Source organism: Triturus cristatus, chromosome 12 (assembly GCF_964204655.1).
Source record: "Triturus cristatus chromosome 12, aTriCri1.1, whole genome shotgun sequence".
Lineage (NCBI taxonomy): Eukaryota > Metazoa > Chordata > Amphibia > Caudata > Salamandridae > Triturus > Triturus cristatus.
Window position 1 is genome coordinate 157741100 of NC_140595.1, and position 23263 is coordinate 157764362.

The window sequence follows — 23263 nt, forward strand, 5'->3', positions numbered from 1 at the left end:
CTCGTTATTTGTTGTATTATGTATCCGCAGCGGTAAAGGGGGAGAATGAAAACTAACAAACCGGAATGCAAATTAGTATCTGCTTTCCTATTGTCACGCCTTCATGACCTCGTAAGTGCCCCCATATTCTTACCTTTCAACTCTAACGATTCGCACTTAGCGGAACCCAATTGTCCTCTCTGGTCTTCCGATTCGGCAATCTCATTACGCTTAACGATCCCGTGCTCACTACATGCGCAATATGCCCCTGTATGCACCTACTAATTGCACGTCAGGTAAAACCACGTGGCTGGTTCTGTCGGCTTGGTCCCGGCATCTTAGAATGGTGAGTTTTAACTCTGAAACATCGGCGCCTAATGCAAATCGAAGGATTATCCTCTTGCACCGGTATACATGCATACTAATTGCACGTTAGATCTAACCATATGAATGCCCCTATCTACTAGATCCTGCCACCTACAATGATGAAGTACATAGATACCTAATACGTATCAGGTGATTGTCCTCATAAGTAGCCTTCACATCTCATGTCCTCCTCAGTCGGTGAGCGGCAAATAATAATGAAACCTATCTCTTTTATTTTATCTCTCAGTTATTAATGGAAATAGTAGGAGTGCATGATTGCGTGCATCATCTGCACTACTAACTTTTATTCCTACTTTGCTTCTACTGTTGCCTTAAAACATATGGTTTGTTGCAAACCAAAGGAGAAAAACGTTGCAAACTAACACCACACCATATTTAGGTTAACTTCATCCAGTCCTCTCTTGTATTGAGTCCCTTCTGTACATTGTTTAATCTATAGATGTTACATTGTTCCCTGTTCTTTCTTTTAGTGTCCAAATGACCACCTCTTCTATTTCCAGCGATCTTCTCTATAATGAACCACTCGAATTCTGTGTGTTTGTTTGAGAGTGTGATAATGGTCCACTAACTGGGCGTTCTGTTTATTAGTTTTGAGAACTGACCTATGCTCCAAAAGTCTCAACCTCAATTCTCTTCCTGTCTCCCCTACATATGCTAATCCACATGGGCAGCGTAACAGAAAAACTTCATTAGAGCTTCTGCAATTATACAGGCTTTTAGATGCCAATGTATATCTATTGTATATCAGTGTTTTTGTCACTAAACAGTGGTCACATATTGAGCAGCTTCCACATTTATTGTTACCCAACGCTCTTTCTTTTTGTAGCATACTTTGTTGCATGGGTCTGACCTCTCTGTATGTGTGAACTAAGCTCTTACATAGGTTATGTTTGCGTTTAAACGCAAACAGGGGCTGGCACAGTTTTACTTCCTCGTTTTCATTTAAAATATTCCAGTTTGAATTTACAATGTTTTTTATTTTGTTACTGACATTGGAGAATTGGCTAACGAATACTATTCTGTCATTAGTAGAGTCCTTCCTCTTATTGACAAGGCTCTTATCTCACATTCTTTACCTGTTATAAAACCGTGCTCTTTTTAAATGTGTTTTATCAACTTTTTTGGGTAATCTCTGTCCAGGAGTTTATCCCTCAAGGTATCAGAGTGCTTGTAAAAATCCTCCAAGGATGAACAGTTCCTCCTCGATCGGAGGAACTGCCAAAACGGGATGTTATCCCTTTGTGCTTTGGGATGATAACTCTTATAATATAAGTGTGTATTCTTGTCAGTTTTCAAGGTCACATTCACAAACAGCAACAGATAATTGTCTTGTGGGTGGCTAATAAACTGGTGCTGAAAAGCCGCAAGGTGGTTGCTTGTAATTTGTCATGCACCTTCTAATTAAACAAATACTGATTTATGAATGCAAAGGCAAAAACCCAAGTCTGCCAAACTATGCTGAAGCTCTTGTTCAAATGGTATATACTGCTTGGCAGTCTAATCAGATACCATGGATCCATTGCCATAGAATCAAAAGTTACTTACTTAATAAGGCGATACTCCAGCAGTCTCTCCAGCGAGGTGAGAATGATTGATTGAGCGTGCTCATACTCTTACCAAACAGCGTGTCGGGGATGGGTCACGGATCAACTTTTGTAAGGCTTTGTTCAACTACCTGACACATTCCATTTTGTTATCCACTTAGCACCTGGGTGTATAAAATATACAAGTGCAGGAGTACCACATTTACAGGTGGGTAATTTATTCCTACAATTTATTAAGTAGACTTTTGAGTTCACATGATTCCAGAGGTTTCAAATTACATTCTTGATATGTGCATTTCTTCTTCTTGTTGTATTCCTGTGTAAGGAAATGGGTAGGAGTTGCCTCTATGTCTCCTTTCGTTGGAGATCACTTGCAGATCAAGAGCTTGCCCAGGGTATCACAAACCTCTTGAGACAGATGTACTGAGTTAATGGAAGCAGTATGAGGAAGCAGTTTATTTACTCTGTGTAGGAAAGTGTCCCATTTTGGCATGATCACCTCTACTTTTTGCCTGGTAACTGATGAGATTTCGACTGGAAGTGCTCTTTTCCAAAACTGTACAATGTTTCCTCAATTGGAAAAAACCTTTAGCACCCTCTGTGAGTTCCTAGTAAATGGTACCCCTGGTACCTAGGGCCTGCGGTACTAAAGAGGTCCCTAAGGGTATTGGCAGTAATTGTGCCAGCCTATGAGACCCTTTACCAAGTACATTCAAGACTGCCATCGCAGGCTTCGTGTCTTGGTACAGACAAAAGTGAAAACACGACATGTCACACACCCCTGTGTACCATGTGCCCTAACACTGCATGTGTTTTTTGTAAGTCACCCTTACAGAAGGCCTGACGGCCCTAAGGCAGGGTGCTGAATATTACATGGGAGGGCATACCTGCATTAGCAGATCTGCCCCTGTGCTGGTCAGTCATATTACTGCCAGTGCAAGTGGACTGGGAAGCCCCTTTAAAACATTTGCTGGACACTGGTGAAAACGAGGTCCCCAGCTACATGATGGCTTCACTGAAAATCGGGATGTTTGGTATCAAACATCTAGTATTGATAACCCCACACTGATTCCTGTGATGGAATACCAATATGTGCGCCCAGAAGCACCTTAGAGGTGCCCCTTCAAAACCTAACAGCCTGCGGTGTGCTTCCTGACTGGTTTCTGCCAGGTTGCCACCTGAGACACTGTTCTGACCTTCTAGAGTGAGAGCCTTTGCCCTCAGGAGGACCAGAACAGAAGCCTGTCCGGGAAGAGGGTGTAACACCCTCTCCCACAGGATGACTTGCTGTTTAGCCTCCCTATGCTGGCAAACTTCAAAGAGCTGCCGCCTTTGGAATGCAAGTTCGGCTCCCCTCACAGAAGAGGAAGCCTCCCTCCTTTGTCCAGGACACCCTTGGCACTTGGACAGGTGGGAAAATTTGGTAGTCGGGTAGGTGTGCCACCTGCAGGCTAGTATCACCGCTAAGGTGGGCTACACTGAGGTGGACACGATTTTCCAGAAGTAGCCAACTTTTGATGGCATATTTAGGAATTCTGGACAGGGGTTATACCCACTTCCCAAAGGAAGTGGTCATATAGGGGACGTAGTGACTGCAAGGGTCAGTAGCAATTTGGCTACTACCCTACAATCCCTTAACACCGCTTAATTCAGTATTTAGGGGAGTCTCTGGCCCCAGAGAAACAGACCCTGATGACCTAAGAAGAGAGATGACACTGAAAAGACATAAAAGCAGAGAGGAGAGAAGGAGCAGCTGACCTGGTATCAGCCCCGCTGGACTGTCTGCATCTCTCTTCAAAACTGCGCCAAAATCGACTCATCCTGCAGCTGTTAACTCCAGAAACGTGAGAGGGGTGCCTGCTTTCAATAAAGAACCAAGACTTCCGGTGGGGCAGTGGCACTGTTCACTGCATCTTGCGGCAATTCCCAAAGAAAGGACTCTGAGCCCTCCAGAACTGCCAAAATCCTGGACCTGAAGCCACCACTGTTCCTGTCACCCCAAGCGGAAGTGGGCCAATGGTGTCATCAAGGTCCCCCATCTGTCCAAAGCCCTGGTCCATTGTGCTTTCACTCCCCATGGGCCCTCCAACGTCACCTGCAGCCTATGCACGCAGGCCCCTTCTTCTGTGGCTGCTCGGTAAGGAAAAACCAAACTCCTAAGGACACCTCTGCACCCTTTGCCCCTGGGAAAGTGGACAAGAGGACCAACAGTGTCCCAACGTCCCTGAGCATCGTGAGGCCTGAGCCACCCTTTCGTTTCAACCCGACTGGCCTCCTAGCCAGAGCCTGCTGCCTCTTTTTGCAGAGACAGATCTCCATAGAATACAATTGGGCTCCCGACACAGTTTTGCACCCTGCACCCAGCCGCCATCGTGCCGCTGGTGGTGTACTGTTGGTGCTGCCTTGGACCTTGCCACCACTCACCTTAACTCCTGGAGATTGGTCCTGTAAGTCACTGTACTATACCAGTTTGCAGAACTTGTTCTTCCTTCCATAGGATAACACTGCAGAACTCAAAAATTGCCTTATGTCAACTTTTTTAACTGGAAAAAACGTATTTTTAAAAAGGTACCTAACTGAACGATTCTTCTCTGATGCCTAAACATATATAAAGATACTTGCTATTTGTATACATTGGTGCGGATCTCCTTCTTGAGTCTTGTGTGTCATTTATTGATCCTTGTGTGTATATGCAGATGTCTTGCGCTCCTCTCGGTTAAGCCTAAGGCTGCTCGATCACACTACCTCTAATAGAGCACCTTGGGATTGTTAGAGCAAACCCCTGGATTCTTAACATGTTCTATCAGATTATTGATTATTCATATAAAGAGCCAGCTTCCTACACTCTGGAAAATAGTTTGTGAGAGGTGGGTCAGATTACAAAAACTGTAATTTGGCCTAGTCAGTGAAATTTGATATGCACCTTATAATTAACATCATCCTGCCTTTAGATGTTTCTGCAACCATGACTCGCCTTGCCTACTTTACAGTTATTTCTTTGTAAACACCAGCATGTAACATCTTCCTCTGTGTTTTGGACTTTTGTTGTTGGACTTTTATATATTAAGTATCGAGACGGATTGTGGGAGAATGTTTATGACGTGTTAGTTGGGTTGGGGTTCTAGAAGAGGCCGCAGTGCTGACATAACATCCCCATGATCTGACCAGGCCAGCTTCCAGACACCAGGACTTTTCAGCCGGGAATTCTTAGCAAAATAAGGTCATTAATGACACTCTAATAATGTGAAAGGGAATCCACACATAGCTTCAGCTTATCATACCAATATTTTACATTGACTTATCAAGATCAGACAAGATTTAATCCATGTGGGTGTTGCAATCTCCTAATAATTTGGTTACATTGAGGCACATCTGATCTCCTTATTATTCCAAGGTCTGATGCCTGGTGTGACAAAAATTGTCTTTAAAAAACCTTGAAAATATGGAAGAACACCTTGGGATGTGCAGCAGATGTTTTTGCTTCCTAAAGATACATTGAATACTTAATTGGTATCTTGAACTTCATGAAAAATATTTCGTTCATGAGTTCACAAGATTTCAATTAGTACTGTTGTTCTGAAAACATTTCATTGCAAAGCTATGTGAGTATATGATATTTAAAATATACTAGTCCGGAAATGATTATGTCCTGATGAATCTCCAAGCAGAGAAATATTTCTAACTTTGTTGAAAATTTTGGACGGATATGTTAGTGCAGACACCCCACTAATAGGTGTAAGTTTCAACCCCATTTTAAGTCGAAAGAACCTTTCCTGAGCATACTAGTCCCTGTAGTGCATCTCACCTAGATTATTGACGAGTATGGTGTATGGCACCGAGTAGCAGGCAGCTACACCCCCGGGCCCTGGGTTAGCAGAGACTCAAGCAGGTCTGTGAGCCTAAGCAAGAATAGTAAGACTTTAGGATAACTGAGGACTGTTCTACATTTTTACTATCTTTACCAATTCTTAATTGAATGCCGATGATGAGGAGTATGGGTGGTTGATCAAAATTCATGACAGAGACCACTTTGATATTGCTCCCGTGAGGTGATCATTAAATCCTTCATATGTTTTTTCATTGCTTCAGTTTAGGTGTGTGCACTGAACTAGAATTATGTGAATCTTTCCTGTTCCTGTGGCCGTATTTGGATCTGTTTGCTCCAGATGCCTTCTGTGTGAAACACCTCTGTGATTTCTGCTTATGGCTGCAAATTCGTTGTTTTATTTCTGTCTAGTGTGGGTAACTATGGCATGACGTAGCAGCATGCATGCCCAGCAGTAAGCTGGGATTTGTGGTCCCTAGTGTACACCGTGCAAAGTAAAACTTTCCCTCAAAGTTCCAATTTTTCAGCTTTAAGAATTTGGGAAAAAAATGTTTACAAATAAATGTACTTTCTCACTCTGGCATAGGCGCTTTTTTTCTGTAACATGTGGTGGTAATCAAAGTCAAGGAAAATATCAAGGAATTTCGATTTAAATAATTGGAGCATATTTGAGGATGTTTGAGGGCAGAGGCATGATTTGATCACATCATATTTGGGTCCACTGATTAATAAATGTATTTCTCTCATTTTGCTTTCCACCAGGAGATTCCAAAAACCCCAGACCATGCCCCGTCTAGGACTTTCTACCTGTACACAGTAAACATTCTCTCTACAGCAAGAATGCTTCTCCACCGCTGTTACAAGGTACAGGCACCATATGTACAGTAAGATCTATAATCTCGGTAGCCATGTGCTTGTTCAGCACCCCAGCTGTCCTCGGGTGATCATAAATTCAAAGGACTAAAACAACACTTAAGTAATTCACAAAAATATCAATTTTTTAAATTATTTCTGAATATTAATTGTTGTCCAGTATTAGCATCATTTTTCAAAATATTGCATGCAGAGTGTCGACAAGTTTGCGTAATATTTCCTAGTAGCGTAACACTATTAACCCGCTTATTGGAACAATATTAGTGGTTTTAGTATTATTTTTTATGCATGTTTTGCAACTTGTGCTTTTTCCAAATTGTGGTTTTGGGATGTTCCATCTAATATCTTCTCTGGGAAAGTTAACATCACTTTTACTTTTGTTGCATCATTGTAAGATCTTGATATAGTACACAATTGTTATATGGCTAAATGCAAAATGTCTGCCCTTTTGTTTCTGCTTGTCATAGGTGACCTATAATACTGCTTTTCTAGTTTGTTGCTGCCATTCTCACTAAATTATGTACTTTCTGTGATGTTCCAGACTGTTGCCAACTTGATTGAAAGAAGACACTTTGAAACAAAGGAGAACAAGTGAGTTGTATTTCAGTGTTAAAGAGTTTCATTAAACGTTTTTGGGCCAGATGTTCAACGATTGTATCTTGCAACTCGCAAATTTCGTCACTTTGCGACTCGCAATTTGCGACTCGCAAAATGCAATGTACAATAGTGTCTCAGACACTGTTTGCGATTCCCAGTAGGGTTGCAAATTGCATGCCTCATCAATATTCATGAGGCAAGCACAATTTGCGACCGCATTAGGAATGGCTAGTACTCCCAGGGGTGGTTGCCTGCTGGGGTCAGCATACCACCATATCTGTGACTGTTTTTTCACTAAAGCAGGTCTGTTTTTTTAAGATTGAGAACTTGCTTCAGACAAACAGGCTGAAGACATGGCGCCGAAGGTTGCAGGAGGGAGACCAGCGACAGCTGAGGGAAGTAGAGATGTAGGGGGTCATAAGGGTATCGTCGGTTCAGCTCACCAGGGCCCAGGGGTTTCGGGTGCGAGGATACCTTTAGCCGTCGGATTCTTCTTACTGGAGCCTGTTGCGGTCAGGAGGGGCCTACAGATTCAGGCTGCAGGCGTCATTGTGGAGTCAAAGACGGTTTAGCCAACGCTAGACTGGAGTTCAGGATCGCTGGGGAACCTGTTCTGGGTCTATGATCCACCTGGACATTGGCCGAAGGCGTCGGGTGCTGAGTGGGCAGGACTTGCGGATCCGAAGGGCACCGGAGTCCTTTGTGTAGGTTTCTTCATGGAGCAACTGTCCTCAGGAGTCTCTAGTCTTCGTTGAAGGGCAGGCAGTCTTCCTCAGGTTCTAGAAGTTGCTGGCTGCAGGAAAGGCGTTGTCTCCTTTGCAGGGTCTTTAAAGCTGGAGACAAGCCAGTAGGGCTGGGGCCAAGCCAGTAGTTGTCTTAAGGCTTCAATGCACGGCGTCTTCTAAGTCCTTCTGCTTAAATCAACAGGAACTGGTTTCCAGGTCTTCGTAAGCTGCCTACATACTACATTTAGGGGCATTTCCATTTAGGGGCATTTCAGGGAAGTAGTGGGTAGGGCCAATGGGCACCCTACCTGGAGTGACTACACACTAAATTGTGCCACCCAGTTATGGGAGGGGGTATAGACCAAGCCATGATTGGAGGGGTCTCCCCATCCTTAAGATGGTGGGGACTGAAAGATGTGCTTCACCTCGCCTCCCCTACCTTAGAGGTGGAGTTGGCAGAGGTGGGCACATCTCCTATCCTCCTAAGTTTTCCCGCCCAAAGGGGGGGTGTAATCCAGGAAATGCCATCTGCTGCTAGCAGCGGAGTCTGGGGGTTGAATTACAAAGGTGGCAGTTCTTTAAAACTTCCCTCTAGAGTACTGCACCCATCCTTGGGAAGGAGGTGTGACACCTCCGCCCAGGATGTGCATTGTTTCTGGTCCCATGGTACAGAGGCTCTCGACCCAGGGGTCCAGAAATATGTCTGGTGGTGGCAGGCTGTTTACAGCCAGTCTGTGACCACATCTGAGTTGGTAAGTTTTCAGGGGGTACTTCTGAGGAGCCCTCTTAGTACATGATACTATAAATTCCACACTGACATCAGTGTGGGTTTATTGAAAGGAGTAGTTTGGTACCAAACAATCCTGGGTTTTTGAAAAGCCATCATGGGCTGAGGAACTAGAGTTATTGATTTTCCAGCCTAGTACTCTCCGTGGCTTCCCTGGTACTTATAATATCTAAGAATGTACTTAGTTTTGTAGGGGCACATCTGCTATAATTGGACACTAAATTACCTATTTCAGGATTTACGAATCTTTATCAAAATGCTGTGAACTATTGATCCCACAATGCATTACTAAGGAGAACATCATGACGCTCACTGGAGCTTAATTGAAAATATGCAAATGTGGGGCTTGAAAAGAGCGACAGCTTGGGAGTGTCTATTTGGCTTGTGATCAAGAACTATGAGAGTTCGAAATGCGTTGGGCCCAAGTGCACGTATTGGTCTTTGATTGCTGTGGCTATTTAAATAAAAGACGCTGTGAAGGAGAGTGCGTCTCCGTTCTCTTTAAAAGAGGTGTGGATTTGTATATTTCGGTTTGTCAGCCGGGAGACAGCACCACCGCGGACACGAGCGGTCCGAGGGGCAGTGATTGTTAGCCCTAGTTGGAACCTCCAGCGATCATTTATTTCACAGAGACAATCGGGACAGTGTTTTATTATGATTGAACACTAAATTACCTATTTCAGGATTTACGACTCTTTATCAAAATGCTGTGAACTATTGATCCCACAATGCATTACTAAGGAGAACATCATGACGCTCACTGGAGCTTAATTGAAAATATGCAAATGTGGGGCTTTAAAAGCGCGGCAGCTTGGGGAGTGTCTATTTGGCCCGGGATCAAGAACTATGAGAGTTTGAAACACGTTGGGCCCAAGTGCTGTAATGAATGTGCTTTTCTCAAAAAGGACACACCCAAACCCTGCACTCCTACCTGTGGGGCAAATTTACCACTGCACCTTTAAATTATATACACTTTTGAGCATGTAATGAGTGTGCTTTTCTCTAAAAAGACACACCCAAACCCTGCACTCCCACCTGGGAGGCTAATTTACCACTGCACCTTTTAAATAATACACGTTTGCACAGCACTCCCACTCTGGAGGCAAAAAGACAAATTCAGGTGCATTTAACACAAGTTTAATAATGCAATATTTTAAAAAGTTAGGCCAAATATATCAGTAAATGCAGATTCCCTAATATCAATTAACTACAATGAACAATTAAATGAACAATTGAAATAAATGCAGTATGTACAGGTATCAGAGTAGAAAATATATACAAAAATGGTTAGAAACACCTCACCGATTGAATTAGCATCATCCTTGCCAACTCAAGCTTTGGGATGCCCGTCAAAAGCCCAGGAACGGAGTTTCAATCAGGACTCAAGTTCTGTCACCTCCACAGCAATACATCTATTCTGTGGTGAACTCCCACCTGGCCCCCGTCGGCACCCAGCTTAAATGTCATTACTCAACGTGAGGCGAAGCTTCTAGAAAACCTCGCCCCCTTCTCATTGGAAAAAAACGAGCTGGCTGTACCAGTCTGTGTCAAGGCCAAGACGGAGGCTGGCCAAGCTCCCGTATCTTGACTTCGAGGCAGAGTTGCACATTCTACAGATAATATCCAGTTCACTCTGGTCAGTGAGGAGAGAAAATCAAGTGAGGAGCATAAAGACCTTGAATATGAATCGCAAGCACTGCTGTGCACGCAGAAGTAAGGCAAAGTCAGAAAGCAAGATGACATGAGGCCATGTCAAAGCCAATAGTAAGAACTCCTAATTAACCCAAACAACTTGAAGCAAGGCAAAGTTAGAGTAAGAACTCATAAAGCAAGGCAAAGTCAGAAAACAAGCTGACATGAAACCATGTCAAAGCCAATAGTAAGAACTCATAATTAACCCAAGGCAAAGTCAGAGTAAGAACTCATAAAGCAAGACAAAGTCAGAAAACAAGATGACATGAGGCCATGTCAAAGCCAATAGTAAGAACTCATAATTAAAACAAACAACTTGAAGCACTGCTGTGCGCGTAGAAGCAAGGCAAAGTCAGAAAACAAGATGACATGAAGCCATGTCAAAGCCAATAGTAAGAACTAAGCAACACCGAGCACGTATGCACCATCTCTCACAACAATGCACTTCGAAACCAAAGAGTACATTCCACACCTTTCTCTCCCTCTCACGCTTTCAAATGCAGATCCCACACCTTCTATTCCTGGCAAGACTCCGTGACAGCTCCCACTCAAAGACAGCAAGATTACAAAAAAGGAGAAGCAGGCATATGCAGGACCGTCTCATAAATCCAGGCTAGAGTAAAATAACACACTAAAGTCAGTTAAAATGGTGGTAGATGAAGGTCATCATAGGGTGCCAAACCACAAGAGTGGCTCTTTTACTACAAATGCACGTATAGGTCTTGGATTGCTGTGGCTATTTAAATAAAAGACGCTGTGAAGGAGAGTGCGTCTCTATTCTCTTTGACAGAGGTGTGGATTTGTGCATATATAGTGGACCTCCGTGTGTGCTGCTTTACAGACACAAATGCATTACTTTAATTATTTGAGACTGCAGAGACCCCTGTGAAAGGACAGCATACCTTTTTATTCTGCTTTGCAGAATGACCTGACCTTTGTGCCAAAAACCAGGACATGTATTTAAAACTAAGAAAAGCGTCGGACACCGGGACAGCCCTCGGAAAACCGGGATTGTCCAGGAAAACCTGGGTTGTCTGGTCACGTTAACTCTACGCCACTGCCCTCTACGCCACTGCCCTCTACGCCACTGACCTCTACATCAGTGCACTCTACACCACTCTACACCACTCTACTCTACAACACTCTGCACCACTCTACTCTATGCCACTCCACTGTACGCCTCTCTACTCTGCACCACTATAGTCTAGGCCACTGCACTCTAACCCACTCCACACCACTCTACTTTACTCAACACTACTGCACTGCACACCACATTGATGTGTACAGGCCCCAGCTAGGCCCGCAAGGCACAAGGGTTCGCTCTCCTGTAACGGAATCTATAAGGAAGTTGGCACGGAAACTGCAAAGTACAAAAACAAGGTTTATTAACCCTTAAGGGTGGTCCTACAATCCATACAATACCCTTCAGCATTGCATAGAGTAGCACAAAGAACTTGCGTACACAGTCCCCTTTTATACACACCAGAGGGGCTCATAAGTGGGTGGATACAACATGAGGCCGAAGAACATTACCATTTATGATCATTCTCGATACTGAATCAATACATAGGCGGAGCCAACACACTTCTTGAGTCCGCGAAACACATGGTCAAGCAAGGCTAATTATAACAGATGTGGTCAAGTCTGGGCATGCGCCAAATAGACAAGAGAGAGCTATTTATAAACTGTTACTAGGCAGATTACAAGAGCAACTAACACAAAGGTCGGACTCTCCTCGTGGCGAACACGTGGCAGCATGACAATACAAAATGGAGTCCAAACTTCGGTCAACATAACGGAGAAAACATGATCTAAAGGGAAAGCATTAATGTCTTCAGTAAATGCTTAATCACATTGCTGTTCTAATTACAACAGACGACCCTTTCAGCATTTACTGAAGACATCCGGCTTCCAAAAATCATCATATATGTCAATTATCATCATTCCTTTAACCTCTTTAGCTAGACGCTCCTGATGAGCAATATCGGCAATAGCTTTCTTATCCGGAATGCAGAATGAAATGCATACAGAACAGAACAATGGTCCACATTGAACACACATACAGAAAAAGAACAGAATTGCTATAATAATACAGAGACCAGTTAAGACCTTCCATCCCCAGGCAGTAACCAATGCCCAAAACCATCCAGCAAAGGACCAAGTGCCGTTTTCTGTGTGGATTTCAGCTGCTATTTTATGCAACTTGTTAATGGCGTTATAAACGGATGGCGTATGATCAGGGATGAACACACAGCAACTGCTTCCAATAATTTTACAGGCTCCACCTCGATCAGCTAGCATTACATCTAGTACCATACGATTCTGCAATGCAACAATCCTAGTTATTTGTAACTCTTCCGTAAGATTCCCAAGAGCAGCAGCAGTCTGATTTGTCACAGCTTCTACCACTCTTGTTAATCTTCGGATCTTCCTACTATTCAAAGCGGCTCCAACAAAGAAAAACAGTCCTAAGTTAAAATCAATATACTGCTGCAAGCTGGTATCAGTTTGATCCACATCATCAATCGATAAAGTACGTTTATACCTATTTACAGTCACATTATTCAACAATTTCAAGTCCTTATGGTAAGATGCTGGTGCTAGGAATACAGGAGGTAATAGGAAGGATACATAACATACCCCAGACCACCCAGCCGGCAAACGGTAATAACCTTTATTTCCGCACACAAAATAGGTATTATGGGACGCTAGGAAGGTACTGTTGTTCAACCCATCAATGTTCAAGACAGTTAGGCAATCACTGACACCAACAGGGATAAAACCCACACTCTGGACACACAGGTCCGCTTGAGCCTGTGCCACTTGGATCACGAATTTGCCCTTCCCCACAGTGTCTCTGGTGTTTGTGAAGATGTAGGGAATGGATTCATTGTCTGGTCGGTACTCTTCCCACTCCCAAATTGTCCCATTCGCTTGTGGATACCCATTCTTGTCTTGATGGCATTCTTTATTAAGTCTAAAAAGCAATCGTCCCACTGTCGGTTTCCGAGTGGCAAACAGTAAGGTGTACCATGCTCTACAAGAGCCATTATGAGAGAAAGGAAGTGGTATGAATGGCGTACCTCCTTTCTTCTGATGGGCCGGCATCATCCCACATATCCAACAGTTCGTAGCGTTTGTAGCAACGTGGGTATGATGCAGCATCTGAATGAAAGTGTTATTCAAATAAGACTGTCGATGCTTCAACTCTTGATACGGCAATGTATAGAAGTAGTGCTCCGCAGGCACCGGAGTCGTCAACACAAGTGTTTTCCGAGCAGGAGTTACCTCCTCTACAAACCATGTTGTTATCCCAACAATAGCTACTGTTAGCATGAACCCCAACGCACAAAGGATTTTCTTCTTCTCCATGTCAAAGGAAACAATACCCTGATATCTTCCTGAAACTAAAAAGTCTGTCAGAACTCTTCCCCTTGGGCAGCGGTTGATTTCTTCACCAGCGGGCCAAGACGGGTGTCGCTACACTAATGCAGGGCTGATCCCCCCCCCCTTGCCTCATCGGCTCTCCGTTTCACTAACCCAAGGGCCGTTCTGACAGTGTGTCCCGGTACTGGAAAACTCACTTCCGTGGTCGAAGATGATATCGCCTTCCTCCAGAAGTCGCGTGGTCCGGAAAGAGCTCCTCAGTGTCACTTGGCTCTGCAGCACGGCCTGTCTCTGCTGCCAGGATTTCTCGTTGATCGGCCAGCACGGCAGACTCCACCAATCCGGGCGGTACCTTTCGACAATGCAAGGAATGGATCCAATTCTTCCTGTTCGAGACTCGCACAGCCGTCCTCGTTGCAAGGAGGACTTGCTCAGGGCCCACCCATCTCGGTTCCAAGCTGTTCGTTCTGTCAAAGACTTTCACCATCACATGGTCACCAGGCCGGAGACCATGTCCTTCACCGGTAGACCGATCAGGGAGCGCCTCTCTGGCCTGTTGGTGAATAGAAACCAAGTTATCCGTTAACTGTGCCAGATAATCACTCATCATTACACAAGGTACATCATACACAGCCTTAGGCCTTGGTGGACCCCAAATATTCATTGGGCGTCCGAATACCACTTCATACGGCGTGAGGCCAGTTCGAGAGTGCGGTACTGATCTAATTGACAATAACGCCAGTGGCAGGGCGTCTGGCCAAGTCAAAGACGTTGAAGCTTGAATTTTGGCTATTTTAAGCTTCAGTGTACCATTATACTTCTCGACTAGGCCTGCAGACTGAGGGTGAAACACGGCGTGGAACTTCTGAGTGATGCCTAGACCCTTCAAGACATACTTTATAACATCCGCTACAAAGTGAGGGCCATTATCACTCCACAGAAGTCTACAAACGCCATATCGGGGGAAAAACTCCTTCAGCAGCAGCTTCGCAGTAGTCATTGCAGTATTGTCTTTCGTAGGGTACGCTTCAACCCATTTGCTGAAAGCGCAGACCACTACTAGAACATACTTCAAATTATTACAGCGCTCGAGCTGGATGTAATCCATCTGCAGAACCTCAAAGGGTGCAGTAGGTGTCGCAAATCCTCCTGCTGGAGTTCGAGTACCCTTTCCTGGGTTATACTTCAGACAGATCATACAAGTCTGCACCACCCTCTTTGCCGTGCTAGCAATCTCTGGATGCTCCCAAACTTGAGTAAGCAATTTCACTATTGCGGAAGCTCCAACATGTGCTAGCCCATGTGCCATCTGAACCATAGGTTGTACAAAGGCCGTGGGTAATTTCCATCTATCCATTTGCTTATTTCTCCAGCAACCCTCGTCATCCAACTCTCCCTCGCTAGCCCATTGCTCCCGCTCTTTATCAGAAGCGGTCCTTTGCATTTCTCGCACTTCCTCCTTCGCATCACGCCATCTTTCCACCTGTGACTTTACTACATACATGGCAGTAGCACCGGGCTGCATCGCAGTCTCCCGTGCTACTCGATCTGCTAACGCATTCCCTTCTCCAACTTTATCAACTATTTTCCTATGGGCGCTACACTTAACAATGGCAATTTTCTTTGGGTATGTCAATGCGGTTAAAAGATTGTGAACTAACTCTCCATGCATTATCTGCGCCCCATGTGACGTTAAAAACCCTCTCTCCTTCCAGAGTAGGCCGAAGTCATGCGCTACTCCGAAGGCATAGCGGCTATCTGTATAAACATTCACACATAGTCCTGTGCTGAGCTCACATGCTCGTGTTAATGCTATCAGTTCCGCTGCTTGAGCTGATTTCTGTGGTATGCGTGCTGTCTCCACTATCGTTCGTAATGTGGTAATTGCATATGCTGCTGAAGTCGTACCATCTGGTAGCTTCAGACAGGATCCATCCACCCACAGTTCTCCATCTACATCTGGAAAGGGCGTATCCTGGAGATCAATACGACCCTTTGTTTGTTCCTCAGTCACAAGAATACAATCATGCGCTTTCCGCGCCTCAGGCTGAGTTTCGGGGTATGGCAACAATGTTGCCGGGTTTAGTGTTGCGCACCTTTTCAACGTAATATGAGGAGCCAAAAGCGTCAACTCATATCCCGTCAAACGGGCACTGGTCAAATGCTGCGTCTTTGTTTGATTAAGCAGGGCATCAACAGCATGGGGGACTAATACCAACAGCTTGTGAGATAACACAATTCCCTCGCTTTGGCGTATTGACACAGCTGTCGCCGCAACCGAGCGAAAACAACCAGGCAATGCTCGGGCGACAGGATCAAGTACAGCCGAGAAATATGCACAAGGGCGCTGCTTGTCGCCGTGCATCTGTACTAAAACTGACAATGCACATCCATCTTTCTCATGCACATACAACGAAAAGGGTTTTGCATAATCAGGGGTCCCTAACACTGGTGCTGAACAAAGGGCCTGTCGCAGTTGCTGAAAAGCAGCATCACACTCATCTGACCAAGGGATTGGGATAGGTGTATCCTTTGTCAAAAGGGCTAACAATGGCTTAGCTATGTGTGAAAACCCCAATATCCACTGTCTACAAAAAGAAACGAGGCCCAAAAATGCACGGACATCCTTCTGTGTGGACGGTCTCGGTGTATCCAAAATTACTTGGATACGATCCGGTGTGAGTGCCCGTCCCTCCTTAGACAAAAGGTGACCCAAATAAGTCACCTTTGGTCTACAGAATTGCAATTTCTTCCGAGATACCTTATGATTGTGGGAGGCTAAAAAGGAAAGTAAGGATAGCGTGCTTTTCTCACACAGCTCCAGGGTGTCAGCCGCCAACAAGATGTCATCGACATATTGAATGAGGGCGACCCCCTCGAGTAAAACAAAGGAATCCAACTGTCGTTTCAAAGCCTGACTGTAAATGCTAGGGCTTTCTGTATAGCCCTGGGGAATCCTACAGAAACGATAAGATCTATTATTTAATGTAAACCCAAAAAGATATCGGCTATCAGGGTGAATGGGAATGGAAAAGAAGGCATTTTTCAAATCAATCACTGAGAACGTGGTCGCCATAGGCGGGACCAAGGTAAGCAACGTCGTGATATCGGAAACCACCGGGTACTGAGGTATCACGATCTTGTTTACCTCCCTCAAATCAATTATGAACCGATAGACCTTTGCATCCGTGTCCTTTTTCAGAATAGGGAGAATCGGACTGTTACAGATATTATAGGGAACTTCTTCCACTACTCCCACTGCGATCAAATCTTGCACAATCTGTATGAGAGCCTCCTCGCCCTCCTGGGAAATACGATACTGCGGGAGGCGCGGCAACACCGCCCCCTCCTGGACACTAATGTGGACCGGAGGAATCACCATTTGTCCCACATCTGTGTCCGAAGTCGCCCATAAAGCTCGAGGGAGGGTGGCCAACAACGCATCCTCCGATATCGTACACATCCGCTCTGACCGGGGGTAGTTGTCATTTAAGATCACCCTCACACCCTCAGGGGAGCAGCGGATCGTAGCCCTAAAGTGCTTTAACATATCAAGGCCCATAATGTTATCCGGCGTATACGGAGCAAGCAGAAACGGACAGGGCGCAGAAAAAGAATCAACCTTAAATATAAGGGGCTGTGAAAGAGGGCTGCGGGAGAGTGTACCGTCAAACCCTACCGATGTAACCACTGAGCCGGATGGGGGAGCCCCCGGAACCAAGTACCTAGACAATGCACTACGTGTCGCTCCTGTATCTACTAGGAACTGATCAGTAGAACCTAAAACCTCAGCCGATACATAAGGACCCGTCTGATCGACCGGCACCTCAACTGATTCAGACCCCCATCCAACGCATTCCTATGCATGCTGCGAATCATGATATCCCGACCGATCGATCTCCGATACGTGATACTGGTGCTGGCGATCGAAAACATTTGAGCTATCTCGGTGCTGCCCAGCAGTATCGAAACGAACATGATCGGTAGAATTTCCTTTAAAGCTCGAGGAACCCCCTCTACCTCTCGGGCCACCCGGAGTATGCCCCTGTCGCGAGGCACGCAACACTGGGCAATCCCTGGCCCAATGGCCCAATTGCTTACAATACGCACACTGGTTCCTATTCAAATCAGATCGGCCCGAAGGGGGACCATAAGATCCTCCCCTTCCTCTATTATTACCCCGTCGGGGCGGGCCATAAACTTGTGCCAACATTACCTTGGTCTTAAGATCTTTCGATTTCTTTTCCTCCTGGCCCTTCGCCTCGTGCTCCTGACGCTCATAATACTGAGCGATAGTCAGAAGGGCCGTCGGCGTCGCGGAGGACCAGGAACTCTCGCTCGCTTTTAAACGGGCCGCAACTGCCGGTAACAGATTAGCGACATATTTGTCCGCGAAAAGGTGGCGGCCAGTGTCGTCAGTAAGCGACTGGCCACTAAAATCATGAAACGTTTCCTCAAAGCGCGTGAAGAAATCTGCAACTGACTTGTCAACTTTCTGTTTACATGCGGCTAACATATTCCAGTCAATCTTTTTGGGGGGGATAATCGTCTTCAGCTTAGTCACAATAGCAGCAGGGAGATCTAAAATACTCTGCGGCGGTTTCTGCGCGGGCTTCCTCTCCCTGTCTTCATCCTCAAGCTCAGACCACCGGGCCTTAAAGGCAACTATATCATCTACCTTTCGTACAGATCGCCACATATCCGGTGGTAGAATAAGGCCAAAGAACAGGTCTATGTCTGCTAAAGTCATAACGCAAGAATTCAAGGCCCCCTCAACTTCTTCATAGAAGGCCGCTGGATTCTTGCGAGGGTCGGGCAGCGCATTCTTCAATGCCATAACATCAGCCCTATGCCACGGAGTGTAAACCCAATTATACACGAAATATCCCCTAGCATCGGCGGAGGTAACGTCCGAGCTAGTCCCTGCTCCTTTAGGAGGAACATACAAAGGCGCTGCCTCTCGCATTGGTTTAGCATGCACTACGTCATCCTTATCTGACTGGGAGGTGGATGAGTGGCCCCCTGCTGCAAACGAATCCGACTGCTTCTCCTCCTCCGTTTGTTGGCGTGCTTTCTCTCTAAGGGCCAGCACCTCGTCCCGCAAAGCAAACAACCGCCGAGCCGCCTCAGGAGCCTTAGGGGGAGAAAAAACACCATTACGTAATGCTCCGGCATCCGAAGACACTTCGTCAGGCTCAAGAACACTAGAATATTTTCGGAAAGCAGTAATTACTTCATCCGCGAAATGAGACAGAAAATACACCCTCTCTCTATCTTGCCACGACCCCCAAGTATGGAACAACTCCTCCTTAGACATCTTGCCCTTAAGTGCACGGAGGGAAAGTTTCCGAAGCTCAGCCATATGCTCGGCCGATAACATGGACCGTGTGTCTACCTTACCCGAGGCCGGGCCAGAATCTTGCGGCCGCGGAGCAGATGCGCCAACATAAGGGGGCGGAGAGCGATCTAGCAAATAAAAATCATCATCAGGATTATTAAGGACAGGATAAAGTGGCTGGCGAACAACATATTGACCCGAAACTTGGAGCCTACGCTCTTTCTCTTGTCTGTCCGCCTGCTCTTTGTCCTCCCGACGCTTCGCTTCCTGTGCTCGCACATGATCATTCTTTCGTTGGTCTTTATCATACAGCGCTTTCTCACGCTTCTCTCGCTCACGCACTTCCTTCACCCATAATCGCACACACTCAAACATATCCTGACGAGCATGTCGTTTACACATGCACTGTTCCACATACTCAATCTTACGTATATCAAACGATCCATACAAAGGCCATCGCAACTCAGGATCCTTCTTTGTGTATTTCCTCCACACTGTGCTGTACATTATGGAAGAAAGACCATGCTTCACATACATATCCCTATTAGGCGTCCCCTCTGGGGGAGCCGGAGCAGATTCCTCGAGGTTCAACCGGTTTCCGAAACAGCAGCACCACTTACGGAGTGCGCTGAAAGCAGGCATGCTCAGAAATAATGCAAAATATGCAATATTATAAAAAATGGCACTTAATCGTTGCGCCGTTCAAAGTTACACAACTCTGGAGAAATCTCTCCACATTACCTGCCTATATGTGTTGCAACGCATATATATTCACAAAGACAAATCCAAAATATGACTAGTCATCATCAATCAAACTCAAATAGCCAACCCAGGCTTCAAAAACTCGGAGCAAGTACCGTACAACGGTTCTTACCAATCAAGAGTCCAGATTCCAACTGCCAAGCTCCACAATCGCCCAAACGGCTCTCACGGCAGGACCGACAGAAGAGGTCTCAGTCGATGACCGGCGCCACCCAGACGGTCAGCTCGGAAGGGAAGGAAGAAAAACCTCGGGATGCCAGGGCTAAAACGCCGCTGGCAGTGATCACGTCCCCGGCCAAACTCCTCACCTTCGTCGTGACCAGTCCTTCGAGCATCCGAGTCGCCGATGAGCCCCACGTGACGGGCGCCAATTGATGTGTACAGGCCCCAGCTAGGCCCGCAAGGCACAAGGGTTCGCTCTCCTGTAACGGAATCTATAAGGAAGTTGGCACGGAAACTGCAAAGTACAAAAACAAGGTTTATTAACCCTTAAGGGTGGTCCTACAATCCATACAATACCCTTCAGCATTGCATAGAGTAGCACAAAGAACTTGCGTACACAGTCCCCTTTTATACACACCAGAGGGGCTCATAAGTGGGTGGATACAACATGAGGCCGAAGAACATTACCATTTATGGTCATTCTCGATACTGAATCAATACATAGGCGGAGCCAACACACTTCTTGAGTCCGCGAAACACATGGTCAAGCAAGGCTAATTATAACAGATGTGGTCAAGTCTGGGCATGCGCCAAATAGACAAGAGAGAGCTATTTATAAACTGTTACTAGGCAGATTACAAGAGCAACTAACACAAAGGTCGGACTCTCCTCGTGGCGAACACGTGGCAGCATGACAATACAAAATGGAGTCCAAACTTCGGTCAACATAACGGAGAAAACATGATCTAAAGGGAAAGCATTAATGTCTTCAGTAAATGCTTAATCACATTGCTGTTCTAATTACAACAACTCCACGGTACTGTACACCACTCTACCCTTGGCACTGCACTCGACTCTGCTCTACTCCAAGCCACTGCACTCTATGCAAGTGCACTCTACAGCACTTTACGCCACTCTGCTCAGGAAACTTGTACTCCACTGCACTCTACTCTACGCCTCTGCACTCTTAAGCCACTGCACTCTGTGCCACTGCACCCTACACCACTTTACTGCACTCCATGCCATTCTACACCACTGCACTCTACTCTGCGCCGCTGCACTCCACCCTGCTGTACTCCAAGCAACTGCAACGTACTCCACTGCACCCCTTTACTCTGTACCACTGTACTCTACACCACCCTAAGCCAATGCACTCTATGCCACTGCACTCTACTCGGTCACTGCACTCTTTTCCACTCTGCCCTACTCTACTCAATGCCATACACTGCAATCTGCAACACTCCACACAAACTGCACTATATTCCAGTTCACTACCGCCACTCTACTCTATCCCACTCTGCTCTACACCACAGCACCCTATGCCCCAGTATTCTGCTCTGCACTCAGCACCACTGCACTCTAAACCATTGCACACCACGTGACTCCACTCTATGCCACTCCACTCCACGCAAATCCACTTTATGCCACTCCATTCCACACAATGCCACTCTACTCTATCCCATTTCACTTTACATCAGTCTACTTCAAGCCACTCTACTCCACTCTTTTTGCCACTTTACCCCAATCAACACCACTCCACTTTACTGCACTCTACGCCACTCTACCACACTCTATTACACTATATGCCATTCCACTCCGCTTCACACCACTCTACGCCATGGCACTCCATTCAACTTTACTCTATGCCACTCCGCTCTACACAACTCTACTCTGCGCCAGTCCATGCCACGCCACTCCACTTCACCACGCCACTCCATTGTACACTACTCTATGCCCTTCCACTGTATACCACTTCACTCTTCACAACTCCAAGCCACTCTGCTCCATTCTACGCAACTCCGCTCTATGCCACGTCACATCACTTTACGCCATGCCACTCCACTGTACCAAACGCTGCTGTATATCTGAAAGAGACTATTAGTTATATATTCCTTACCTTAGAATTACCCCCAGGCATCAGACTGGATCCGGCAACTTTTTTTCTCAGCAGTACCCCTATGCATCGCTAGGTGGCGTTGGTCGACTCCACTTTCGTCGTCGGCGTCGTGATCGCCGGGATGACGTCGCAGTATCTATTTAGACGCCACCCCTGCGCGCTGACTTCAGTTCTTTCTTTTTCCACGCCAGCCAGCGCAGATCCGGGGAGAGCGTGCCCCTTAGTCTTTTTTGACTAACTCTTTTTCGACATCTTTTCGAGTCTTTTGACTCCTGGTGCGCAAGGGATGTCCCGTCCTCAGACTGGCTTCAAGCATTGTGACTCCTATCACAAGTTGATGTCCGTTACGGATCCGCACCCCATGTGACTCTGGTGCCTGGAGCGCGACCACGACCCAAAGTCGTGCTCCGACTGTTGGGCCATGAACCCAAAGTCTTTGCGGGAGTAGTACACAAAGCTTCTGGAGGCCTTTCAGTCGGCTCCATGCCGCACGAGGTCCCGGTCGAGAGGTAGATCGTGGGACTGGTCGCAGAGCCATCACCACTCTTCTTCCAAGTTGTCGCCATCGGCTAAGTCGAAGCACAAAAAGAAGGTGAAGCAGCATTGTCACTCTTCGTCTTCTCCCCGTCCGTCGGCTGACGCGACCTGGGAAACCGCTTCGGAGCGTGCTTCTGGGACGGGTCCGCGCTTCCCTCCCTTTCCTGGAGCGTCCTCTGCCCAGCTTTGAGCTTTCTACGGATCGCTTCTGCGCAGCTGGGGACGTGGGACCCAGTGTTGTTGGTACGGGGGCCAGAGGGTGGGCCAGTCCACCAATGCCCCCCGTGCCCCCCCCCCCCCCTCCAGCAGCCACCTCCAAACCTTCCTAGTCCAACTTTTCAGGACCACCATTTGCCAGTGGGCGGCAGGATCCGCCATCACCTCCCCCACTGGCACAACATCACGTCGGGCAGGTGGGTTTTGCAGATAGTCCGAACGGGCTACTCCCTCCCCTTTAAGACTACCCCTCCCTCCATGACACCAACACTCCATCGCATGTCGGAGGATCACTCAGCCCTTCTCCGTCAGGAAGCTACGGCTCTCTTGGCCAAGAGAGCTATCGAAGTAGGTTGTGATTGTTAACTCCCACTACTTTCTGGTACCCAAGAAGGACAAAGGCCTGCATCCTATCTTTGATCTCAGGGACGTCAACCGCTTCCTCAGAAAGGAGAAGTTCAAAATGTTGACATTGGCTCAGGTCCTGTCTGTCCTCGACCCTGGAGACTGGATGGTAGCGTTGGACTTGCGAAACGCTTATTTTCACATCCCCG

At 46.4% G+C, this 23263-nt stretch overlaps 1 protein-coding gene across 3 annotated transcripts in view; it reads left to right on the forward strand.

Moving 5' to 3' along the window:
• POLR3C (RNA polymerase III subunit C) overlaps positions 1 to 23263 on the forward strand; it is a 148209-nt gene that overhangs the window by 112985 nt on the left and 11961 nt on the right. For all 3 annotated transcript variants that reach the window (XM_085638929.1, XM_085638931.1, XM_085638930.1), the window contains exons 12-13: positions 6499 to 6600; positions 7151 to 7200. In XM_085638929.1, the coding sequence (XP_085495055.1) occupies positions 6499 to 6600; positions 7151 to 7200 (152 nt within the window). The remainder of the gene's footprint in view (positions 1 to 6498; positions 6601 to 7150; positions 7201 to 23263) is intronic.